The sequence below is a fragment of the Coloeus monedula genome (genome assembly GCF_965178545.1).
Source record: "Coloeus monedula genome assembly, chromosome: Z".
NCBI lineage: Eukaryota > Metazoa > Chordata > Aves > Passeriformes > Corvidae > Coloeus > Coloeus monedula.
Window position 1 is genome coordinate 10,631,556 of NC_138822.1, and position 21,720 is coordinate 10,653,275.

The following is a 21,720-nucleotide window of genomic DNA, read 5'->3' on the forward strand; positions in this document are numbered from 1 at the left end:
CACAAGTCATGACATCTGTCACCTGCCTGCAGGAGCACTGACTTTGCAGCCTCCTGGAAGGGAGCACGGCACTGATGAGAGTTCCTGTGCCTCCTTGCTCCTCAGAAGGATGACAAAGGCGCTGGTGACCTGTCAAAGAACAACTGGCTCAAACAAAGTTGGCTTATGTATATAAAGGGATGTGCACCACAGAGCAAAAGGCCAGAAATGTCACTTAAAGCAGTTTGTCTGAAATCACTACACAGCCAATTGTTCCTTGTAGTGTTAGTAAAGATCCAAGGGTGGAGCACCATGACACTCCTGCTCCTTGGTCCTGTTGTGTGGAGTGTGGAGAGGATCTGGGGCATAAATTTGTCCTGGATCTGAGATGGATGCTAAGGCTGGCTGTCGCAATGACCACCACTGACCACTGTCCAGGCTAGCCCCTGCGGTGTGCGACAGGAGTGGGCAGCAGCTGGAGGCTCTTGGCTTTAAAGCTGCTCCTCAGGAGTTCAGCTCTGCCCAGGGGAGCTGAAGCTCCAGGCACAGCAGCTGTCAGCAGTCCCGACGAGGGAGAGGATCAAAAGTAGCAAGGAGACTTCCACACGGGATAATCCAAGTTTACTGGGAGCAACTCCGAGGAGACAAGCCTTGAGCAGCTCCAGGGAACCTCTTATAAAGGGAGGTGTTACAATGGGCATGGCTTAACTGGGGACCAATAGAAATCTCTGAGGGAGGGATATGGACGAGGATAGACATTTCCTTGGGCCAATAGTCTCAAGGGGAGGAGGGGAAAGGGATCACATGCCCCAATGGAACGTAGAGGTTTAGGGGATTTCCAAAGGGGGAGGTATCTAGAGGGGTAGGGTCTCGGGGGATTGATGGGGACCATATTAGGGTAAACTGGGAGGTTTCAGATGATGGACACTGAACCTTCGGGAACAACAGGAGGGGTTTGGGTGATTGATAGGGAAAGAGCTAGAACAAGAGGAGGAGAACAACCATGTAGGGAGCACCGGGGGAGCGGCTTGGGTCTGGGGCAAACCAACTGGGAATAGGAGTGGGGAAGGTAGGGATGAACCATTGGGGTACAGAAAACTTATATAAAAATACAGTAAAGGTATCGCATCACCACAGCTGGCCAGCAGTACTTGGGGTCCAAACCCCCAAATCATGGCTCTGCCTGGCTCCCCCTGTGTGTTGCAGTGCAGGGGAACCAGAGCACCACGGGGTGCAGAACCACAGGGTGCAGAAGCAGAGAGCCACAGCTCTGAGTGTTGTCCCACAGACACCACAGTGCAAAGTAAGCTGTTGCCAGCCTGGGTGGGTGAGCTTGGTCGCCTTCATTTCATGGGTCACAGGTAGAAGCACGGGGTCTCTGCCATGGGCCCACAAGCACTTCGGCACTATTCTGGAGCTTCTAGAAAATGAAATCTCCCTGGATTCCCATGCAAAGTTCTTTTCATTCCTTTGGCTTCTACAGACCACAACTTCAGCAGTTGTCATCAGCATACTTGAAAAGGCCTCCCTGATGCAGCAGCCTGAGTGGAACAGACTTCCCTCCAATTCAGTTACAGACACTAAATCCACAGAGGCACACTCACTTTGCCCTGCTGTGGAGAGGAAAGTCAAATGCATGTTAGTGTGTCAAGGGTGACCCCCCTCAGTGTCCTCCCCCAATAACTTGTCAGACAAGGATTTCAAAGAGGCTAAAGATAGACTAACTCCTACTAGTTTGGAATATTGCACTATTTATTACATTTTTACTGCATTTATGTTGAACTGAGGTGTGTAAAATGTTGGCAAAATGGACATTTTAGCCTGGTTTTTTTAGGGCCTTTTTTTTACCATTAGTTTAAAACAAAGAAGAATAATCTGTTCCTGACTGACAGCAGTAGATGAGCAGAAGTGTTTAGGCTAGAGCTGTCTCAACCCATAAAAAAACCACATCTAAAGTGCCTGAATCTTCATTTGCCAGTGTTTCCAGAGCACAGAACTTCACTGGAGTGACTGATATTTACTTACTAAAAAAACAAAAAAAGGGTTTTCTTTACGTCCCTGTTCACTCCAAATCTGGCTAGCATCAAAAAGCACTGGAAAGCTCAGTTCGTTTTGACAGGACAAGTGGTCTGTGGGTAGCTGGAGTAGGCTGGGGCAGCCAGTAAGGGAATGGGAGGGGTGTCCAGTCCAGACTGGCTATCAGATCAACAGCTGCTGCAGAGTTTAATTTCCTTTTATAGAAGGGAAACTGTGGGAACTGTGGCTCTCTGCAGTCGGTGGAACTTTTGGCTTAAAAAACTGCCCTCCCTGGGGAACAGACGCTATGTAACATCTCAAATGCCTGCGTGTTTGCTCAGGTTTCTGCCACAGCTAAAAACAGTGTGCTTGTGTTTGTTTTATGCAGGGACCTGTGAAGCATCCCTTTTCCGTGGCTTCTGGACCATGACTTGGAGTTACAGGAGATGAGAAAGTCCTGAGAGGTTACAGGCAGATGGTAAGGGAAATGCAGTGTTAGGACCGTCCAGGGGCAGAAGGAGAAATGTGCCAGAAGCCTACCTGCTGCTATGCAAGGGGCCCCATGGGGCAGAGTACGGGCTCGGGTGCCTGCCTGGGTTTGTGCTGGTGGCCACTGAGCTCAGGAACATGCCCGCAGCTGTCACAGGGCTGGGGAACAGCTTTCCCACTAATAGCTGTCATTCCCAAGTGGTGCTCAAAGCTGGCAATGCCCCTCAGCAGGAGGAGTGTGCATCCTGGGCAGAGGAAACGTGTGCCTCTGCTGTTCCCTCACTCCTGTGTTTAATAAAAACTAGGATAAACCAGCGCTGGCAGAAGGGAAGGGGACAGGACTTGTCTTACGGCCAGGGAAGCTCACCTTGTTAACACAGTTAACACCTTTTCTTTAGATGCCCACCATCCCAGTCCTACTTGTACCAGCAGCTCCTCATTCTGTAGAAGGAAGTTGTTTGAGGCTGGAGGTTTTTTAGGCCGAAAACAGATGTCAAGGCAGGGAGCCATCAGAAAAAATTGGTGGTAGTAGCAGTTTGCATGGTGTGCACAGGAAGCTATCTATAGCAACTGGGAAGTCACAGAGGGCACGTTATCACCACCCTGCAGGTCTCATTCTGGCCACATACACGGGGTTATATATAGAGCCATACACAAAAATATAGAAGAGCCCTGTGCCTGTGTTGGAAAGTCTCATCAGAACTTCTCTTGAGCAGACTCCTGTCCTTGGCCTCACCAGAGAACTGCATATTTCAGAGGATATTTTGGAAGGATGCTGGACAGCGAGTACCTCCCAAGGACAGCTGATGTGTAAAGTACAAGACCAGAGTGCATGTATGCCCAGTCTATCTAAGATTTCTGATTTCCTCTGAAGTGTTTTTGGGCTATTTATAGAAACCTTCCCCTCGCCCCGCCTTCCCATCTATGTACCTCACAGGCTGGCTGTAGGATAAACCAGAGTAAAACTCTCATTGGTTTAAAAATTCACAGGCTGGGGTTTTGGGGGAAGTGGGGGTGGTGTTAAAAAAAATATTGAAGTGGAACTAAAGAACTTTAAGAAATAGTCCAGGAGGGTCCTTAAGAGCCCACCAAAGTGCCCCAAGGCAGGATGAACTGTCCCTACACCATGCCCAACAGTTCTTAAGCTGCTGTGAAAGAGCACCCCTGACAAATGCTCCCTGGGCAGCAGGTTTACACAGATGATGCCTTTCCACACAATACTTCTCCAAAATGAGTCTGAATTCAAAGGAGGCTTTAATAATAAAATAAACAGAATGGATGTTGGGACAAAGATTAAAATGCAATTTGGTCAAGTGAGCTTATTTTAGTAAGGCTTGGCTGTAATTTAAAGAAGGTTGTTAAATATAGACTGCTGGACAGCACAACAGCAAATAAATATACCTCTCTGCTTAGGGTAACCTTTAAATTAACCAAAGGCAGCATGCAATTTCAATAGCAGTCTTGAATATTTAGCTTTCTAGGCAGCATAGGCACCACTCCTGTCCCACAAGCACTCAGTAAGGGTGATAAACTACAGAAAAACTTGTTTTGACTTTTGTCATTTTTACTTCAAATTTTCCTTTTGCAGCTTTCACATAAAGGTGGGATCCTCCCTCCCAGGGTGAGGCAGAGCCTTTGTCTCATGTGCTGGAGCAAAGGAAACATCGAGAGAGCTCTGGATGGAAGCCTAGGGTGGATCTTGCAGATACAACCCCGCAAAAGCCTCCATGCTCTCCCAGACTGAGCATCCAAAGCAGCTGCTTAACTGGTGCACAGATGTGGTGGTTGATCTGGGCTGGGCACCAGGTGCCTACCGAGCTGCTCTATCACTCTCCTTCCCAGCTGGACAGGAGAGAGAAAATAAGATTGAAAAGGACTCATAGGTTCATATAAGACAGTTTACTAAAGCAAAAGTGAAAGTTTGCACATGCACAAGCAAAGAGAAAAAAATAGGTTTATGTTGGGTCCCTCCCCCTGCCATGTGGTCCTGGGAGAGGGGCCCTGGGGGAGGCACGGTGTTTCCCTGGCCCTGGTCAGCCTCGTTCCCCATTGGTTGTTTTGTGTTCCCCTGTGTGGGCAGAAGGACCCTCGGGTCCCGGGATTGAGCAGTTCCTCAGCAGAGCCCCGGCCATGTGGCTGGGGAAATAAACATCTCTGAAACATCTACCAAGAATCTGTCCATATAGATTTATTTTCCACAGGACTCCTTGTCTGATACACGTGTTGCAGTATCCGCACTGTAACAGGTTTATTCTCTACTTCACATTGGCAAACGATGTTCAGCAACTTCCTGGGAACAGGGCTTCAGCACCTGGAGTGGTTCCTCCAGAAGGCAAACATTGTAAATAAAAAATGTCCCCTTCCTCATCCTTTTCTTAGCTTTTGTATCTGAGCGGATGTCATATGCTATGGAATATCCCCTGGGTCAGTTGACTTGGTTGTGTCCTCTCCCAGAATCTTGCCCAGACCCAGCCTACTGATGGGGTGAGCAAGAATGCTGGGGGGACAGTGCTGATGCTGTGCCAGCACTGCCCAGCAGCAACCAGAGCACCAGTTATGAGCACCTTTGCAGCTACCAGGGCAAAGCACAGCACTGTGAGGGCTGCTAGGGGAAAATGAACTCAGACAGACTCAATACAACAGGGTAGCTCCTGGTCCTCAAACTACGGCCTGGTTATCATCACTGTTACGAGTTAACATGGAAGCCACCTTCACAAGCAGGCTAAAATTGTCAAAACACAGCTAGCACATTCACATCTCCCTCCTTGCATTTGTGAATTTAATATAAACAACTTACCTGGCAAGTTGAAAGCTCTTTCCTTAACATTTTTAATTCTCAAAGTGAGAGCATACAGATTGTTATCACACAGATTTTCTCTTCCTCTATGAACTTTCTCTTTTTACTTCAAGTCAGGACCATATTCTTCCTCAGAATTCTACTTGTTCTCCAGTGATAGTGGCCTGTCCAGTCCTATTCCCAAGTACAGAGCCTGTACCTGCAGATAGACATTTTAACAGATGCCAGTCTTACCTTGGTGAAAAGCAAGACCAAGGAGCAAATTCTCCTAGAAACTATGCTAAGGCATGTGGAAAATAAGTAGGTGATTTGTGACAGCCAGCATGGCTTCAGTAAGGGCAAATTGCACCTGACAATGGGCTTACATTGATGGATGTAGAAAGGGAAACTGACACCATATATGTGGACCTGTGTAAAGCCTTTGACACTGTCCCATATGACATCCTTGCTCTAAACTGGAGAGGGTGGACCATTTGATGGATAAGGAATGGTCTCACTCAAAAGGGTTGTGGTCAACACTAAACATCCAAGCAGGGACCAGTGATGAGCAGCCTTACTCAGGGGCTGGTACTGGGACTGGCACTGCTCCACATCCTTGTGGGCAGCAGGGAGTGGGACTGAGTGCACCCTCAGCAAGCGTGCCAATGACACCGAGCTGCGTGGTGCTGTCCACACACTGGAAGGAAGGAATGGCATCCAGAGGGACCTGGACACGCTTGAGAAGGGGCCTTGTGCAAACCTCATGAAGTTTAGTACAGCCAAGTGCAAGGTCCTGCAGACATGAGTACAGGCTGGGCAATGACTGGATTGAGAGCAGCCCTGTGAGAAGGCCTTGGGAGTGCTGGTGGGTGAGAGTCTGGACATCACTCAGCCATGAGCACTCACCCACAGCCCAGAAAGCCAAACGTGTCCTGGGCTGCATCCAAAGCAGCGTGGGCAGCTTCTGCCCCTCTGCTCTGCTCTGGTGAGATCCTATGTGGATTGCTGTGTCCGGCTCTGGGATCCTCAACGTAAGTAGGACATGGACCTTTTGGAGTGCATCCAGAGGAGGCCATGAAGATGATCAGAGGGCTGGAAAATCCCTCCTATGGAAACAGGCTGAGAGGAGGTTGTTCAACCTGGGAAGGAGAAGGCTCCAGAGATACCTTCTAGCACCTTCCAGTATCTGAAGGGACCCTACAAAAACATTAGAGAGGGACTTTTTGCAAGGGCATGTAATGACAGGACAAGGGGGAATGGCTTAAAACTGAGAGAGTAGATTTAGATTAGACATGAGGAAGAAATTCTTCACTGTGAGGGTGGTGAGGCACTGGGAACTGGTTTGCCCAGAGAAGTTATGAATGCCCCATCCCTGGAAGTCTTCAAACCCAGGCTGGACTAGGCTCTGAGCAACCTGATCTGGTGGGAGGTCTCCTTGCCCATGGCAGGGGGGTTGGAACGAATCATCTTTAAGGTCCCTTCCAACCCAAACCACTCTACGATTCTATGTCCTTACAATGTAGTTATCAAATAAGGCACTTTTCCAGAGCCTCAAAAATAAAGTAGTAGTGTCAGGGTTTGCTGCCTTTAGTGGGTTCAGCTTGAAAACCTTTGGAGGTTATCATTCTCTGTGCCCTCAGGAAGACAGCTCCTCACCCAGAACATGTAATTTGGAAAAAACGACATGACAAGAGCTACAGTTCAAAAGAAATTACAGAGTTTTCCGTTGGTTTCCCAACAGTTCATTGAATTTTATTAAACTCAGAAACCAATCAGGCAAATAGAGACCAGGAACACAAAAGCTTTAAAATGGTGAATGGAAAGTGTAAATCTACAACACACTGTAACCACTCAGTGGAGTAATTTAATAACCATTTAGTATAAAGATGTTGAGACTTTCTTCTTTTCACCCAATACTGTCTGAAATGAGGAAAACTTGCTAAGTAGCCTTTTCTTGCAACAGCAAAAAAAGAGCTTTTCAGAACCACCACAATATTAAACATTAACCTAAACAGACCAATAATCTCATTCAACTGACAAATTTTGGAGATGTCTCGAATTTTGGTTGCAGCAATAGCATCTTCTTACCTAGGCTCTCTCTGCTTCTCATGCATGTCCTGACATCTCTTTCACCCCCACAGGGACACTGATAGCAAGGTTTCTCCAAAATGCCAGGAGATGGGCTGTCCACAAAGGCTTTGACTTTGGAAATCACTGTTTCTCCCCTTCTACACTAGGCAACCCCATACTGAATGGCTTACTCGGTACAAAGTTGAAATGTATTTTTCAGGGAACACAACAGTTTCTACAAAGTATTTAATTTTTATACTGCCATCCATAGAGAAAGCACATTTGATGTAGCTTCTTCTGCTCCTCTCAGGTTGTTTTTTTACCTTGGGCATTAGAGCATGGAGCAAGGTACTCTTACTATGTGCTTCAGAATACATATTTCTGCAATGCCCAACTTACTTGCTAGTTTTTTTTCAGTGATAATGATTGTTCCATTTAGAAAAAACAGTTCTCAAGATGAAAATTCATAAATACAAACATACTTAGCAGCAGCCTTCCAAAATGGTGTTATCATATCTGCCAGCAGCTATGTACAAATCAAGCGGCCCTGAAAGCCCTAGTGACAATGTTTAAATCCCCAATCCTCAGATCCTATGAAAAACACACATTTGACTTCCTTTGTTCAACATACCATTTTAAACCCGTTTTTCTGGAAGAGAAACTTGGGCCACACATAGAGTTTGGGAGTGTTTCAGATAGGATAGAGGCACACACGTTTGTCAGCCTGATAGCCAAGAGGTTTTACATCCTCAAGCACATGGTAAAGCGATTTAATGCATTAATTTCTTATGTAAGTTCAGTTTCAGCAATGTAAAGTTGTGGTTAACACAAAATTATTAGAGGTAGGTAATAATCACATGGTTTGCTTTTTCTAGCTACATTTAAACTTCACAGTTCACATTTAAATTTTAGCTGTATTTTGATGTATCCCCTTTAAAAGTGATTTTAGGTTATGGACTTCTGTGAAACTCTTGTCCATTGTTTTCTCATTTAACATTTTTCCAGTCAGAAGATACAAAAACCCACAAAAATCAGAGAAGCAATTCAATACAGTCAGAATCCAGATGTCTGCTATACAGGAACATTCAATATTCATCATTTGTTTGCCTGACATCAATTGGGGCATTTAGAATGGCTAATCATGAATGCAGAGTTGGTTATTAATACAGATTTTTGTCAACTTAAAAAAGATTAAAGATTTCAAACCAATTAGAGTAATTAGACACTCAGCTTGAGGTGAAGGCATACATATTTTGCTGCCTTCATCAAACTTAGGGAGTTAATAAGAAACAAATACACCTCATGCAACCTTTAGGAAAGGCTAGCTCTGCTAGCCAACATGCAGCCTGAAAAGATGTAGAATAACTGGGGGCCAAGGAGACATGAAATGTAAAATCCATATAAAGAACCCAGGGTAGCTTACAGATACAGAAAGCAAAGCAAGAAATGTTATCTGCTTTTTGAGGCAGAAAACTGTTAAATTACTTGCCATGAGAATTTAAATTCTTGTTCACATAATACGATTTTTCACCGTTACCCCCTTATTTTCTGCTGAGGGATCCAGATGTCCCTCACAGATGAGAACCTGGTCACACGTAGGGCAACTCAGGAACCATAGTTTAGGATTTTGCAAGCATGGATTTGCCTCACGATAATCAAGTACATCATTTTTTATGAAGCTAAGTAAGAACAAATATTTAGGCTGTTTCCCAGCAGAGACTAAGAACACCTTATTCAACTCTTCTGAAATTCAAAGCTACTCCCTCTACTAGGTCATGTAGTAAATGCTAAAAATCTCAAAGATAGTTCACCAGCAAGGCAGAGCAGTAGTGGGGATGGGTAGCTACAGTTACATCTCATCTTCATTGTAACTACACCGTGTTCCAGAAATCCATCCTACCCTACCATGAGTCAACTTGTGGCCACCATCTGATGCAAAGACAAGCAAATACTGTGCTATTTTCAACAATTTTGACTTCAAGATTTTTCTTGTTTGGTTTTAAACGGGTTTTCATCTAGGTAGACCCCCATGACCCAAGAGACTTCTGCTCAGGGAAGCTACTTCAGCCTTTGCTGACCAATATCTGGTTAAGCCCCTCCAGGAAAATGGGATTCCCACAGGAACTGCTGTAGTGAGCCCCCTGCCTGGGAGATCCTCTCTTTTAGGTATCTCACTAGTTCTTTTTACTTGTGGCTGGATTTCTGGTCATCTCAGCATGTGAGCAGCAAAACTAATTCCCAAGCTCTGTCTTCCTCTCTTGAACTCCCTCATGTTCCTTGAGTCATTACCTTTCTTTCACGCCCCAATCTTACCCTAGGCAGCTCAGATCCTTTCAACCAGTTTGGGTCCATTATTACTCCACATTCTTTGCTCTTGCTTCCAGCCTCAGTATCTCCCAGTTTCCAGTTCTCTTACTCTACAACAGTCCTACTCAAGTACCTCATTCCCCCTCCCCAGTAACAGCCCTACAGTTCTCTTGGTTCCACCCCTCCAGACTTCCTAGTTTTTCCAACTATTTAGTCTCTCCTCCTCCAAATAAAGTGTCTCCTGGGACGTGTCTACATCATACATCTTACTGTCCCCTGCTCCTCTTCTGCTTTTCCAAGCAGATCACTATCGCTAGTTATGCTCCCAATGCTGCCATGTAAATTAATCTGCTATAGAAATAAAAACTATTTATTTAGGTAAGAAGGCTTCTACAGGTTTGGACACTGAGATTGTTCTGGTAGCCTAAAGATACCTATTGGATCTCTACAACATGTGTGCTAGGGGTACAACTACACTACCCTTTTCTCTTGCCCTGCATTGCAAAACAGGAATCGTGTTTATCCCCAAAGCTCTTTTTGCTGACCAAAATGGTCTACGATCCTGTCTCTTTGGGCTCAGCAGTGGCAAATGGTGCACTTAATCTGTTTTAAGAAGTCTTCAGCTGTCTTTGGAACCTTTAGAAAAAAAAAGTGCTGGTAATGACTGGCAAGTAGAAAGATGTCGTGGTATCTAGTGAATGCACAAACTGACCAGCCACAAATACACCAGCTGCGAAGTTACTTGCTTCAACTCTGAACAGCACTTCAAGCATACAAATTAAGGCACTAGTAAAGCACTAAAGAAGCTGAGAATGTTCATCATTACTCTAAGCTGAACAACTTCAATGTATTGCAAAGGTTTGTCTTTGGAAGCAGGTTCTAATGCTACTCTTGCACACAGGTATGCTTCCAAAAGACTGGGTTGAGTATCTCTTATTGACACACATCAATATCCTTTCACTCCTAGCAAGCTTCACATGAAGAAACTATTTCAGATGAAAACTCTTTATCTGGCTAACAACCCACTGCATCTGTGTAAAACCTACTCAGAAGAATTATGAAATCCATTTAGTAAGGCCACACAACTTTAAAAGTCCAGTATATTGAATAAAATAATTTTATTTGTATTTAATTAATTTGTTTGTGAAAAACAAAGTTTATGGAATCTGAAAGCTGATGATAATAGGTAACTTTTAACTGAGACTTAATATGGGAGATTCTCTACCCAAAAATATGTCAAACAGTAAGATTATAAAGAACTTCAACGTTCTGTGCTATACTGTATGATATGTAAACAATTTTGAAAATACTTCCCCATTATATATTTTGACACAGTATGCACAAATTTAAAAAAATAAAATTAAAATGAAGTTTAAATGCCTCAAGGGATTTCTTATAAGTAAAGCCATCTGAAAAGCCATTTACAGTCTGCGGTGACAAACTTCTATATAATCATTTCCCTTTTCACAATGCAGAATAACCTGCTGAAGGCAAGTCCCTATCAAAGTGATGCCAGCAACACAGATCTGATTGTATGACTCCAGCACTTAAAAGAGCACATTGGTTATACATGGCTTTTAACCCTGGGCTACAATTATGCTACCAGAACTAAATTCAAGTCTAAATCAGTCATGTAGAGAGGTGTGTGTCGTCTGAACGCTGTTTAAAGTCCGTGTGTTCCAGATCTGATGAAGGTGCTGAAGACGCTCTGATGCTCTTGTGCTTACATTCAGGGCGGGATGAACTTTGCAAATACCAGCTTCTCCAATTAATGACAAACCACAGATCCCAAAGTAGGCATGTAGAGCATCTGAAAGAAGGACAGAAAAGAAAAAAAAAGATAAAATTTCAGTCTGTAACAGCCAAGTGTTCCTATACTCAAACACCCCCAAGTAATTATAGCCAAGGAAAACAAATAATCAACTGCTATTTTAAACTTGAGTTTTGATGGAAGGAAAACACTTCTGCCCAAAGCTACCAGCATGAACTAAAGTCCAGATTTCTTCTGTAACAACTTGTGCACTACTTTATTTTTTCTGAGTGCCACAGCCAAAAAGCAAAAGGATTTAAGCATCTGAAAATAACCAGTCCAGAAAGCAAATTTTTTTTCTTGCAAGCATTTTTTGGCTGGTTACTCCATGAGCAGCTAACTACTGAAACAACAAAATTCGTGCCAATAGCTGCCAACAGCAAGACTTAGAGAAATTGAAGAAGCTGTTACTTTTCCTAGCTTCCCTCCTTCCTGAGAGATACCCTAAGGATAGGAATTCATGCAGCTTGATCAAGAGATGACTGCTACCAAAATGGGATACTCTTACTCTCCTATCCCATGCTGCTCCTGACGTCCACCTTACACCAGGGTTACATGTGGCACCCAGACCTGCCCCCAGCACTCGAGGTGAGGCTGCCCCAGTGCAGAGCAGAGCGGGACAATCCCCTCCCTTGCCCGGCTGGTGATGCTGGGCCTGATGCACCCCAGGACACGGGTGGCTCTCCTGGCTGCCAGGGCACTGCTCACTCGTGTTCAACTTTCCGTTGACCAGAACACCCAGACCCAAGGCCTTTTTGCAATGGTGCTCTCCAGCCTCTTGTTTCCCAGTCTATCCAGATGCACACCCTGGACTTGCCCTTGTTCAACTTCATACGATTGGTGATTGCTCATCTCCAATTTGTCAAGGTGTCTCTGCAAGACTTCTCTGCCCTTGAGTAGCCAACAGCTACTCCCAATTTAGTGTTGTTTGTGAACTTACTTAGTATTCCTTCCAGTCCTGTGTCCAAGGCATTAATGAAAACGTTGAAGAGCACATAACTGAGGACAGACCCCTGCAGAACCCCACTAGACAGACCCCACAGGTCACCAGTCTGGTGTCACTAAACCCTTTTTGCCCAATGCATGAGCCAGTTGGTCACCCATCACATGATGTGTTTACCCAGCCATGTGCTGGACAGTTTGTCCAGAAGGATCCTGGAAGGGACAGTATTGAAAGCCTTAGGTCACAACTGGCTTCCCTTGGTCAACTAGGCAGGCAACCTTGTCATAAAAGGAAATTAAGTTTAAGACAGGATAAGGCACTTCACACACAACAGGCGTTTGAAACAGACTTTTCTGATCTCCAACTCACAAGGTAAATGTTTCATTAAGATAAACCAAAACACTCCCTCCAAAAATTCCTCCGAAATTCCTCTGAAATCCTAAACTGATTTTCAGGCAAGTGGCAGAAGCAAACCTATCACAAGCACAGTGTTGTCAGTGTGGTTTCACCTCAAAAAATTCTGAACTGTTGTTCAAAATGAAATTATGAAAGGATTAAATAACAGGGCACAGATTCTGAACAGACTCCTCCTTTATCATGACTAAATTTTTGTCTTATTTGGTCAGTTTATCTTCCCTGTACAAAATCCCATGGGCAAGACTACTGGCACAAGCTTTGTTTTCACAAGTTTGCAATACCCAAACTGAATTCCAACAACTTTTAAAATGAAGAGATTTTAACATCCTTTTGAATTTCCCCTTCAAATTATCCACTTCCAAAAGCATAATAATTAAGTTTCAGATGTATACATACAACCACAATCTGCAAATGACAGTACGGAACTATGTAAATTTTGACTGTTTTTACATATATCAATGACTTCTCAATAAGCTGAAATGATTAATTTACTAAAGAAACAAATGTCTTAATATATTAAACTCAATTTACAGAGATACCTACAGCACAATATTCCCTTTAAGCAGAACAGTTAAACACATACTAAATAGACAGTGATACTCTTTTAATAGTAATCTAAACAACAACAGTTCACTTCCTCTGTGGCTGAACAGGGAAAAACTTCATCTCCCTCTTTCTACTTCAAAAATGAAAACCTTATTATACTTTGAGGGCTTTTTTTATCTTTTTTTTTTTTTATGGAAGGGTATGATTTCCCTTACACCTCTCACATGTCTGACTGCTGGAATGCATTTCTTACTTAGAACACACTCACAGTAATTTTGAAAAGTTGTATTACCTGGATGGCTATCTGGCCACTTGGCAAATCCACCAACAAGGCGATCCTGAGTTGACAGGATGTAATTTCGGTTTTTCTCAAAATTTGTATACTGGAATACGTTCAAGAGCTGAAAAGAAATTAGATTGTTACAGTAATATACTAAGTCTTAGCATATTTTTAATACTAGAATTTAGTGCCTATTTTTGAGATAAGCAGCGACAGCACAGACAGCACTAATCTGGTAAACCTCCATTTCCTGCATTTTTGCAAGATGAAAGACATTGGCGCATATTGGTGCACTTGTGTCAAATATCTAACTCTTTCAAGCAGAGAAAATGGTGCTTAAAGAAATCAAAACAAGTGAATAACTATACTTAATAGCTGTTCTGTACACTACCTTCAATGTTGCTCCCACCCAGAAGGAATAGCAAGTGTCTACAGGTTTGTTGGGACGTCCATGGTAGCCATTCTGTTGTCTCATTATACACCATCTTCTTATTCTGTTCAGTTCTTTTTCTGAAAAAACTTCCTCCAGTTTGCCCATCAAACACAGAGATGCAATACCACAAAATGTAGAGCCACCTGTGAAGGGAGAGCAGGGTTTGCAATGCTTTGATGCAGAGATTTTCACTGAAGACTGTATGATCTCAGTCAGAACTTTAACCAAGTTATTAGCAATTAAATCAGTGGACTTTTAGAAGTATGAAAAAGTTAACTTCAAGTCTAAAATCCAAGTAAGTAAGAAGACTCTAGTTCAGCAGGTATGTCAAAAGGGGGGAAAAAAACCCTCAGCCTAGCTCTTGTAGAAATAAACCAGATCATTTTCTTAAAGCTGTTTTTTCTCTCAATGGTTTGCAATTTACATTACACAGCAGTCCAGAAATAAGTAAATGGCATTGGAACAGAAACATTTCTTCATTTGTAACTTAAAAAAGAAAGCCGTTGGGATGCCAGCAATCAGACTGAAGCAGAGATGCCAAAGCCAGTCTCAGACACCATCCCTCAGAGGATTTAAACAGACAGAAGTGTCTGGTGAACAGAAGGAGAAAAAAAATTAAAAATAAAACTTAAAAAAAAAATCACAGTTAACAGTGAAAAGACTCCTGGACTCTCATGGTCGTAATATATACAAACTGTGCTTCCAAGGAATTTTTTGCTGTCAAGGAAACTGCATGGTAAATTAGAACATAAACTCATGTTCTTTGTGTAGGCCGGCCATCACTTTTTAAAGCCCATCAAAATTTATTTTGAGTCTAATACTAATACTTTGATATGATAAAATTAGAGGCTGGGAAAGACCATAAGAAAGCTGCTAACACATGACTTTGGCCCCAGAGTTCCTTACAATACCCTGGTGCTGGAAGACCTCTGGAGCTGTAAGGTTATTTTCACTCTGATGCTGAAATGCAGTACAAAAAGGCTGTGGAGTACTGCTATCTGTTATCACTGACACTCTACAGAAAGTTAATTAACCAATTGTTTTAGTACCAAGGGGTGTAATTTAAATTTTCCAGCTTTATTGATCCAGCAGGAAGGAAACGCACAAAATCCTATTAAAGCTCAATACTAAGGATAAAGATAGTAAATATTTTGTAGAATCATAGAATCATTTAGGTTGGAAAAGACATCCAAGATCATTGAGTCCAACTTTTGACCAATCACCATCTTGTCAAATAGACCACAGCATTAGATTTAGTATCAGTCACATGAAAGTCAATAGTTCCTCTGTCACAAGCAAACTGCTGCTTCGTAACATAGAAACATTTTGCTGAAAAATACCTTCTTAGTATTTTAAGTCTCTTAGGGATTCCTGTCTTCAGATCTACCAACTTTTTACAAAAATTAATTGTTGCTTCAAGATTTGAGCCCACAACAGACGCTGTATCTATCACAGGAAATCTTTCTAGGTTTTACCAAAGCTGTTGAAATTGGAAATAATCAGTTGCATTGCACAAAATCTCTTGCAGATAAAACCGTCAGAGTAACAATGACACGTGTGGAAAAAGTTTGCTCTGTCAGCAACAGCTGAGATCTACAGCCTACACCTTTCAACAAAACACTCGTGAGGTAAGATTAATGGAGGTGATATATGAAGAGCCCATCTGTTCAGATATTAAGCTAGCTAAAGGAAGAAGAAGAAGTGATATTTAGAGGCATGTTTTGGATGTGCTCCTCCTCACATCACTTACATAAAAATCGGAAAAGAAGGAAAGGTATGGCATACCCTGCACCTCTACAGCATTTTCCAATACCGGTCTGAAAGGTGTAGAACACTTTAACATTCTTACCATGAGATTCCAGTCCAGCTCCCTGTGCCAGGCCATTATCATATGACTGAAGAAAAAAAATCCCACAAACCAGTTACTTTAGAACCACGTCACTTTGACAGACATTACAATTTCTTACTTTACTAACAAAATTATCATCAGATCATATCCACAATTTAATCTCATTAAATTCTGAACCTCCAAAAGTTCTTGGCACAAAACAGTTAACAAATCAGCCCTGTTTCAATGCAGGCAGTTTTTATGCCTTTCATGGAATTAATTTTAGTTGTGACATGTGTTAGAAACTTGAAAGTGGAAAAACATATCTTTGCAAAAAAAAAAAAAAAAGCATGTAATGCAGGTATAAAAAAAAAAAAGGATGTGTAATCAAAACAAAACAAAATTAAATAGATAATTTAATCTCTCTCTAATCTAAGAGCAGTTTAACATTAAAAAAGGCAAAATGCAAGGTACTACTGCTGTAGAATACTCAAATCCAAGCAACACTTTACTAAGAAGCATGTACATCAGGCTTTTAAAAAAATGAGAAGGGAACTAGAAGCAAGAAGAAAATTATAACATACATTGGAATAAACTTAAATTTGCCTATAAAATATTACTGTTAAAAAGAACCGTTACAGTGCTGAAAAATCACTCTGTTACGTGCAACATAAGGAGAAACTCAAGTCTGACAAAGCACCAAGAATATGACAGTTCACGTCTGTCATGAGTAATCTAGGAACAGATGTATATGTAAGAACAATAATCTTTCTTCCCTAAAAATCCATTAAATCATTTTACTTCAAAAGAAACAAAGGATCATATCAGAAGTTATTCATAAAGTGGAAAATGTTTATTTTACTAGAGTTCATAGAATACTTAATAAATTATCTCTGAACAAATACCAAATTGTTTAGTAGGAGCAATGAGGTATAACTTTTGAAGTTAAATTACATAGGTCTTACATATTCTAAATCAACTGCTCAATTAATGATTGGATCAATATCTGATCAGGCAGTTAAAAAGCAGCAAAAATCTTCCCCCCCCAATCCTTCAGGTGCTGACTATGAATTTCTCATGTTTTCTCTAAAGCAGTGGCTAGTAGATACAGGACACCTTGACAAACCACTAATGATTCCCACAGTCCTTACCAAAGAATGGCTACAGGACTATCCTGTCTTTAGAAGTTACCTAAGGATTACTTTGTGCATCTGCTTTTAAAGCTGACATTAAGAAAAAAGTAAGCAGAAGTAGACACAGAAGCTACATTAAAACTGTATTCCTCGTTTTGAGTTGTTGCTGCAAGCTGAAGCAACTAAAAAGACTAATATCTGATACACACACTTCAAGCTACAGCTTGATTTCTCAAGCTTGAACTAGTAAATTTTAAGTAATGTCTATGAATTTCTGAATGTTAAAGCACACAGTGTGAGCTCTTCCTTTTGCACTGCCTTTTGAGAATGCAATACAAATGTGCTGCCACACTCCACAGACGCATTAATTGCTAAGAAAAGGCAAGCTGATTAGCAAAGCTATGCTGGCAAAGCTAATTAACTCTACAAACAGCAATTGTAAAAGGAGGTGGCTTGCTTTATGTATGACAAAGTAATTAGCTCTGGAGAAAAGCTGTTAAGTGTGCATCCCAGACACTACTATGTTGGGCTGTACAATTAGCTTCAAATTCTTATAGATAGTAGCTGACCCTTGGCTAACTGATGCCTATTTATTTACAGACAGCAGATGCTCTTTGGGGACTTGTGTGCACTAAAGAACTAGGGAATACTTTTATTTCTTTGTCCTTTTAAAAAGACTCAAGAAATCGTATGCAAAAGGAGCTCTTGATTACTGCAACATGAGAACTGCATAATTAAATACTATCCTCAGGAAATGTGTAAACCCAGTTGAGTAAAATCTTCACAGTCTACAAGTTTTACAACCAGCTTAAATATATCAACAGACCAGTATAACTGCATTTGAAGAAGACTATACTAGAAAAAGCAGATGATATTTTTAAAGCTTCTTGCAATTTCTCTACTTTAAGAAAACCAAGCATTGTTGTAAAAAGCAGTGTTACTGAGTCTCTGGAAGTCATTCAAAATCTCAGCATCCTAGTTGCCTTTTGATTAGTGATATATCTGAGTTTTGAAAGACAAGAATCAACCTACACTGATAAAAATCGTGTGTATTTTACTGAGCATAAAAGTGGCCCAGCACTATTTTTGTGATCAGCATTGTATAAACACTTTTTAGTCCAATGACAACAACAGGGCTATTTATTCTGTATGAAGATTCAATTCCTTTTAACATTTTAAACGTTGTTCATGTTCCAATCTTCTGCTGTCCTTGACACGCCCAACTACACAAATGCACTCTCCCATTCATCTGTACTGAATTGTATGTCACAATTCTTACACTGTATCACTAAAGGCAACAAATTCCAAAGAATAAACTAAAAAATCCACAATCTTATTACAAAGATTGCTGTGTTTAACCATGCTACTCTCAATCCAGATTAGTTGCACTTCACATGTATGCCAATTTGAAAAACTGAGAAGAGTTCTGTTAACTGCCACATGCTTCATCTAGGTGCAAATGAGTGACAGACAACAGCAAATCAAAAACACACCTTTCTGTCAAAGCAGTTTAGTACTGAGCAGTGCAATCTCTTTTGTTCCACAGTAACAATAATAATTCCATAACAAAAGTGCCAGAATGAGGAGACATTGTAGCAAAACAGGAATAAGCATTTACAATAAAGCCTATAGCTATATTCATTGTATAATTAGTTACACAAGGAGTAACAAAATAATCTCAAACAGAATTTACTTTGTATTGTTCCATTTTATAGGTTAGTTTTAGCACCATCTACAAAATCTTAATGGGAGAAATCAAGCTAACACTCTTGGATGTCACATGTCACATCCATTGTATTTATTTATGAGATACACTTTAAGAAATACTTGGCTCCTGTGATAGGTAATTGAACCGAAATACATCTCAAGGAAAGTGGTGAAGAGATGAATGAAAGGAAGGAATAAGCACTGCTGTGAAATGATTTTCACAATGGGCTAGTCCCTGAATGTCTGAGACTTCTTCAGACACATCTGCAGCTCTAAATGTGACCAAGCCAGATGCAAAGGTTTTGTGTCTTTTCCTAGAATTGCCAGACACCTTGCAACTGAGTTAATTCACAGAAATACTGGTCTGACCAAGGAGTGCAAACCCAGAAAACACAGACAGAACTAGTGTACATGTGCATGCCAACTCTGCAGTGAATTCAAAGCACACTAGTGGTTTAAAGAAGTTCTACTGAACAGAGTGTATAGTTAACCTACAAATTCACAGTAAACCTGGACAAAAATACAGCATGTCTTGCTGCACATTTCTAAATGCTAGGATGACTGCTGCCTGCAGAACACTGCTTATAGGGTCTAAGTTACTCTCTGAGCTAGCCAGGAAAATACACAATCTTTGTGATCAGTGTCTTCCAAACTTTGACCATGCCATGACTCCAGGTCTACTTTACTAGTGAACTGAAATATTAATATGAGGCCTTCCAAGATGTCTTGCCCTGTTCAGGCTTCAATTATTCATTTTTTTTTAAGTGGTATCAATTTTTCCAATAAGAGCATAATGATTGGAATTTGCAGGTACAACAATTAATGCTAAGATCTAGAAGCGAAGTATAAATCTGGTTCAAGATCACACTACACAATAAATCTCCAGTATCATTTCAAAGATCTAAACTTTAAAAATCTCCACTTGCCTGCGCTATTAAAGGCCTCACCTGATGCTCTCTAGTTCTGTCTTAGAAAGAAATAGTTGCTTCTTGCTCCCTTTATTTTTTCAGTGCTACTTGTTACCTTACACACCTCTGTCACACTCTACTTAACAATCTCATGTCCAGAACAAAGACTCCTAGTACATTAAATACTCCTTTTACACAATCTGGTTCGTACCTTTCACCATTCAACTCAACTTTCTTTGCCCCTTCCTAGTTCCACCATTTCCTTTGGGACGAAAACTGCACTCAGATGTTCACAAGGTTAACTAACAAACAGTGATGTACAGAACTACAATGAGGATTTTGCTCCTGTGTTTTGTTTTGTATTCTTTTGTAATACTTGATTCTCCTTTTGTATCTCTGCTAAGCTATCTGACTAAAGACTGATCTCAGTAAACACAAAGGTCCAGAAAGGGTCAGAGGAGGAAGAATTCTCCTGACCTAATCAGTTTGAGCAAGCAGTCTGCCTAAGCTCCTCCCTCAGACTGTGAAAAGAGAATGGATAAATCACTGTCCTTGGGTGAAACCCACTGAGAGGATTCAGTAGGGATATTCTCATCCTGAGAACCCGTGCTGGGTAACGTGAGCTACCAACTACAGGAGAAGGGCTCTTATGGGATGCAGGGGAGGAAGATTCAAGGATTGTACAGAAAACTCCCTTGTTATGGACTGTTTTCTGGGGAATGTAGGGGTGTGCATGACTTACTATGGCATGGCTAGGGAAAGGACCAATGGTAAGAAAGAGAAAATCAAAACAGACTGGGGAAGAACAAGTAAGTGAAAACAGAGGGGGAAAAGGGGATAAAAGGTGTCACTAGGGTGTGAGCAGACTGCAGGGCCATATCCTTGTATGACTGAGTCCTGGCCTTGATCACCTTTGTCTGTCCAGGACCATGGCAGTGTGCCAGAAAGCTTCCTGAGGTGAACAGTAAGAAATACTAAGGCATCCAACTACCTCCTTTAAAAATAAACAACAAATAAAAAACAAATTGGTCTGAAGCAGGAGATTTTAAAGTCTTTTTTTAAGCTTGTTTCTCACATATATTTTACAATCTTGCTGCTGGCAGCAACTACTGAAAATAATCATTTACAACAGAAGTTGTGTGCCATCATAAATTTGGGTCTTCTTTACCCTATGTTTACTGACACTCAGGGAACTGCAATTTTCAAGCTTGCTCAGCTTCTTTAAAAAATTGTATTTCAATGTTGGAAAATGTAACTCAAACTAATGAAACAACATTAAAAAAAATGGAAAGCTCCTTTACTCCAACCAAATATGAAGACAACTTGCACAGACACAGAAAAAAAGATGTGCACATACTCATGAATATTTTTCTTCACTCCAAGTTATCTAATAAATAAATAATGAAGTGCATGACTGGAAACACTTAAGCATGAACTGGTGTCAATAATTAGCTTATTTGAATCAGTACATCTTTTAAAAAGCAGAACTACAGCTCAATGAAACATGAGGATTTTACTGATACAGTGCTTTACGCACTTTCTCTAAGTTATGCAAACGTCACACCTCAGTTTCCAAAAACTTGCTTTTGATTTTTTAATTATTTAAAATAAAGAGGATTTTAAATTTAATTTGCAGTGAACAAACACAGCAAATAAAATTATCTTGCTAGCACGCACATTTCATGAAAATACATATGCAAAAAACCAATGTACTTTGTAATTCTCAATTTGCTAGAGCAGGAAGGAAAAATAAAGAAATTACCAGAATACTTCAGTTTGGACAGAGATTATTTTAGCCATAGTTAAGAAGAAAAGCTATAAGCCTTAAAGCATAGAAAGAAATAACATTTTGTGAACACTCACCATACTTCTTCTAATGTAGTCTATTGCTTTCTTCATATCCATGCCTGACCAGTTATCAAGCATGTAGCAGATGCAGGAAGCACAGTACACAAACCTCATATCATTCTCACTTCCTTCCAGCACTGCACAGAAACTGAAAGAAACATTTCTGTCTTTAGACACTGTTTCGGCTGTTACACCAGAAAATATGAAATGCAGTTCAAGGAATTGCGCAG

General features: G+C 41.2%; 1 protein-coding gene across 1 annotated transcript in view; it reads right to left on the bottom strand.

Annotated features, from left to right (window-relative positions):
* Window positions 1-7,054: 7,054 nt before the first annotated feature.
* The window catches only part of PGGT1B (protein geranylgeranyltransferase type I subunit beta), a gene marked incomplete at its 5' end in the record, with an annotated part of 35,834 nt that continues 21,168 nt past the window's right edge, over window positions 7,055-21,720 (bottom strand). Inside the window, 5 exons of the mRNA XM_082302019.1 lie at window positions 7,055-11,447; window positions 13,646-13,754; window positions 14,025-14,209; window positions 15,916-15,961; window positions 21,506-21,638. Coding sequence (XP_082158145.1) covers window positions 11,263-11,447; window positions 13,646-13,754; window positions 14,025-14,209; window positions 15,916-15,961; window positions 21,506-21,638 — 658 coding nt within the window. The 3' untranslated portion in view covers window positions 7,055-11,262. The remainder of the gene's footprint in view (window positions 11,448-13,645; window positions 13,755-14,024; window positions 14,210-15,915; window positions 15,962-21,505; window positions 21,639-21,720) is intronic.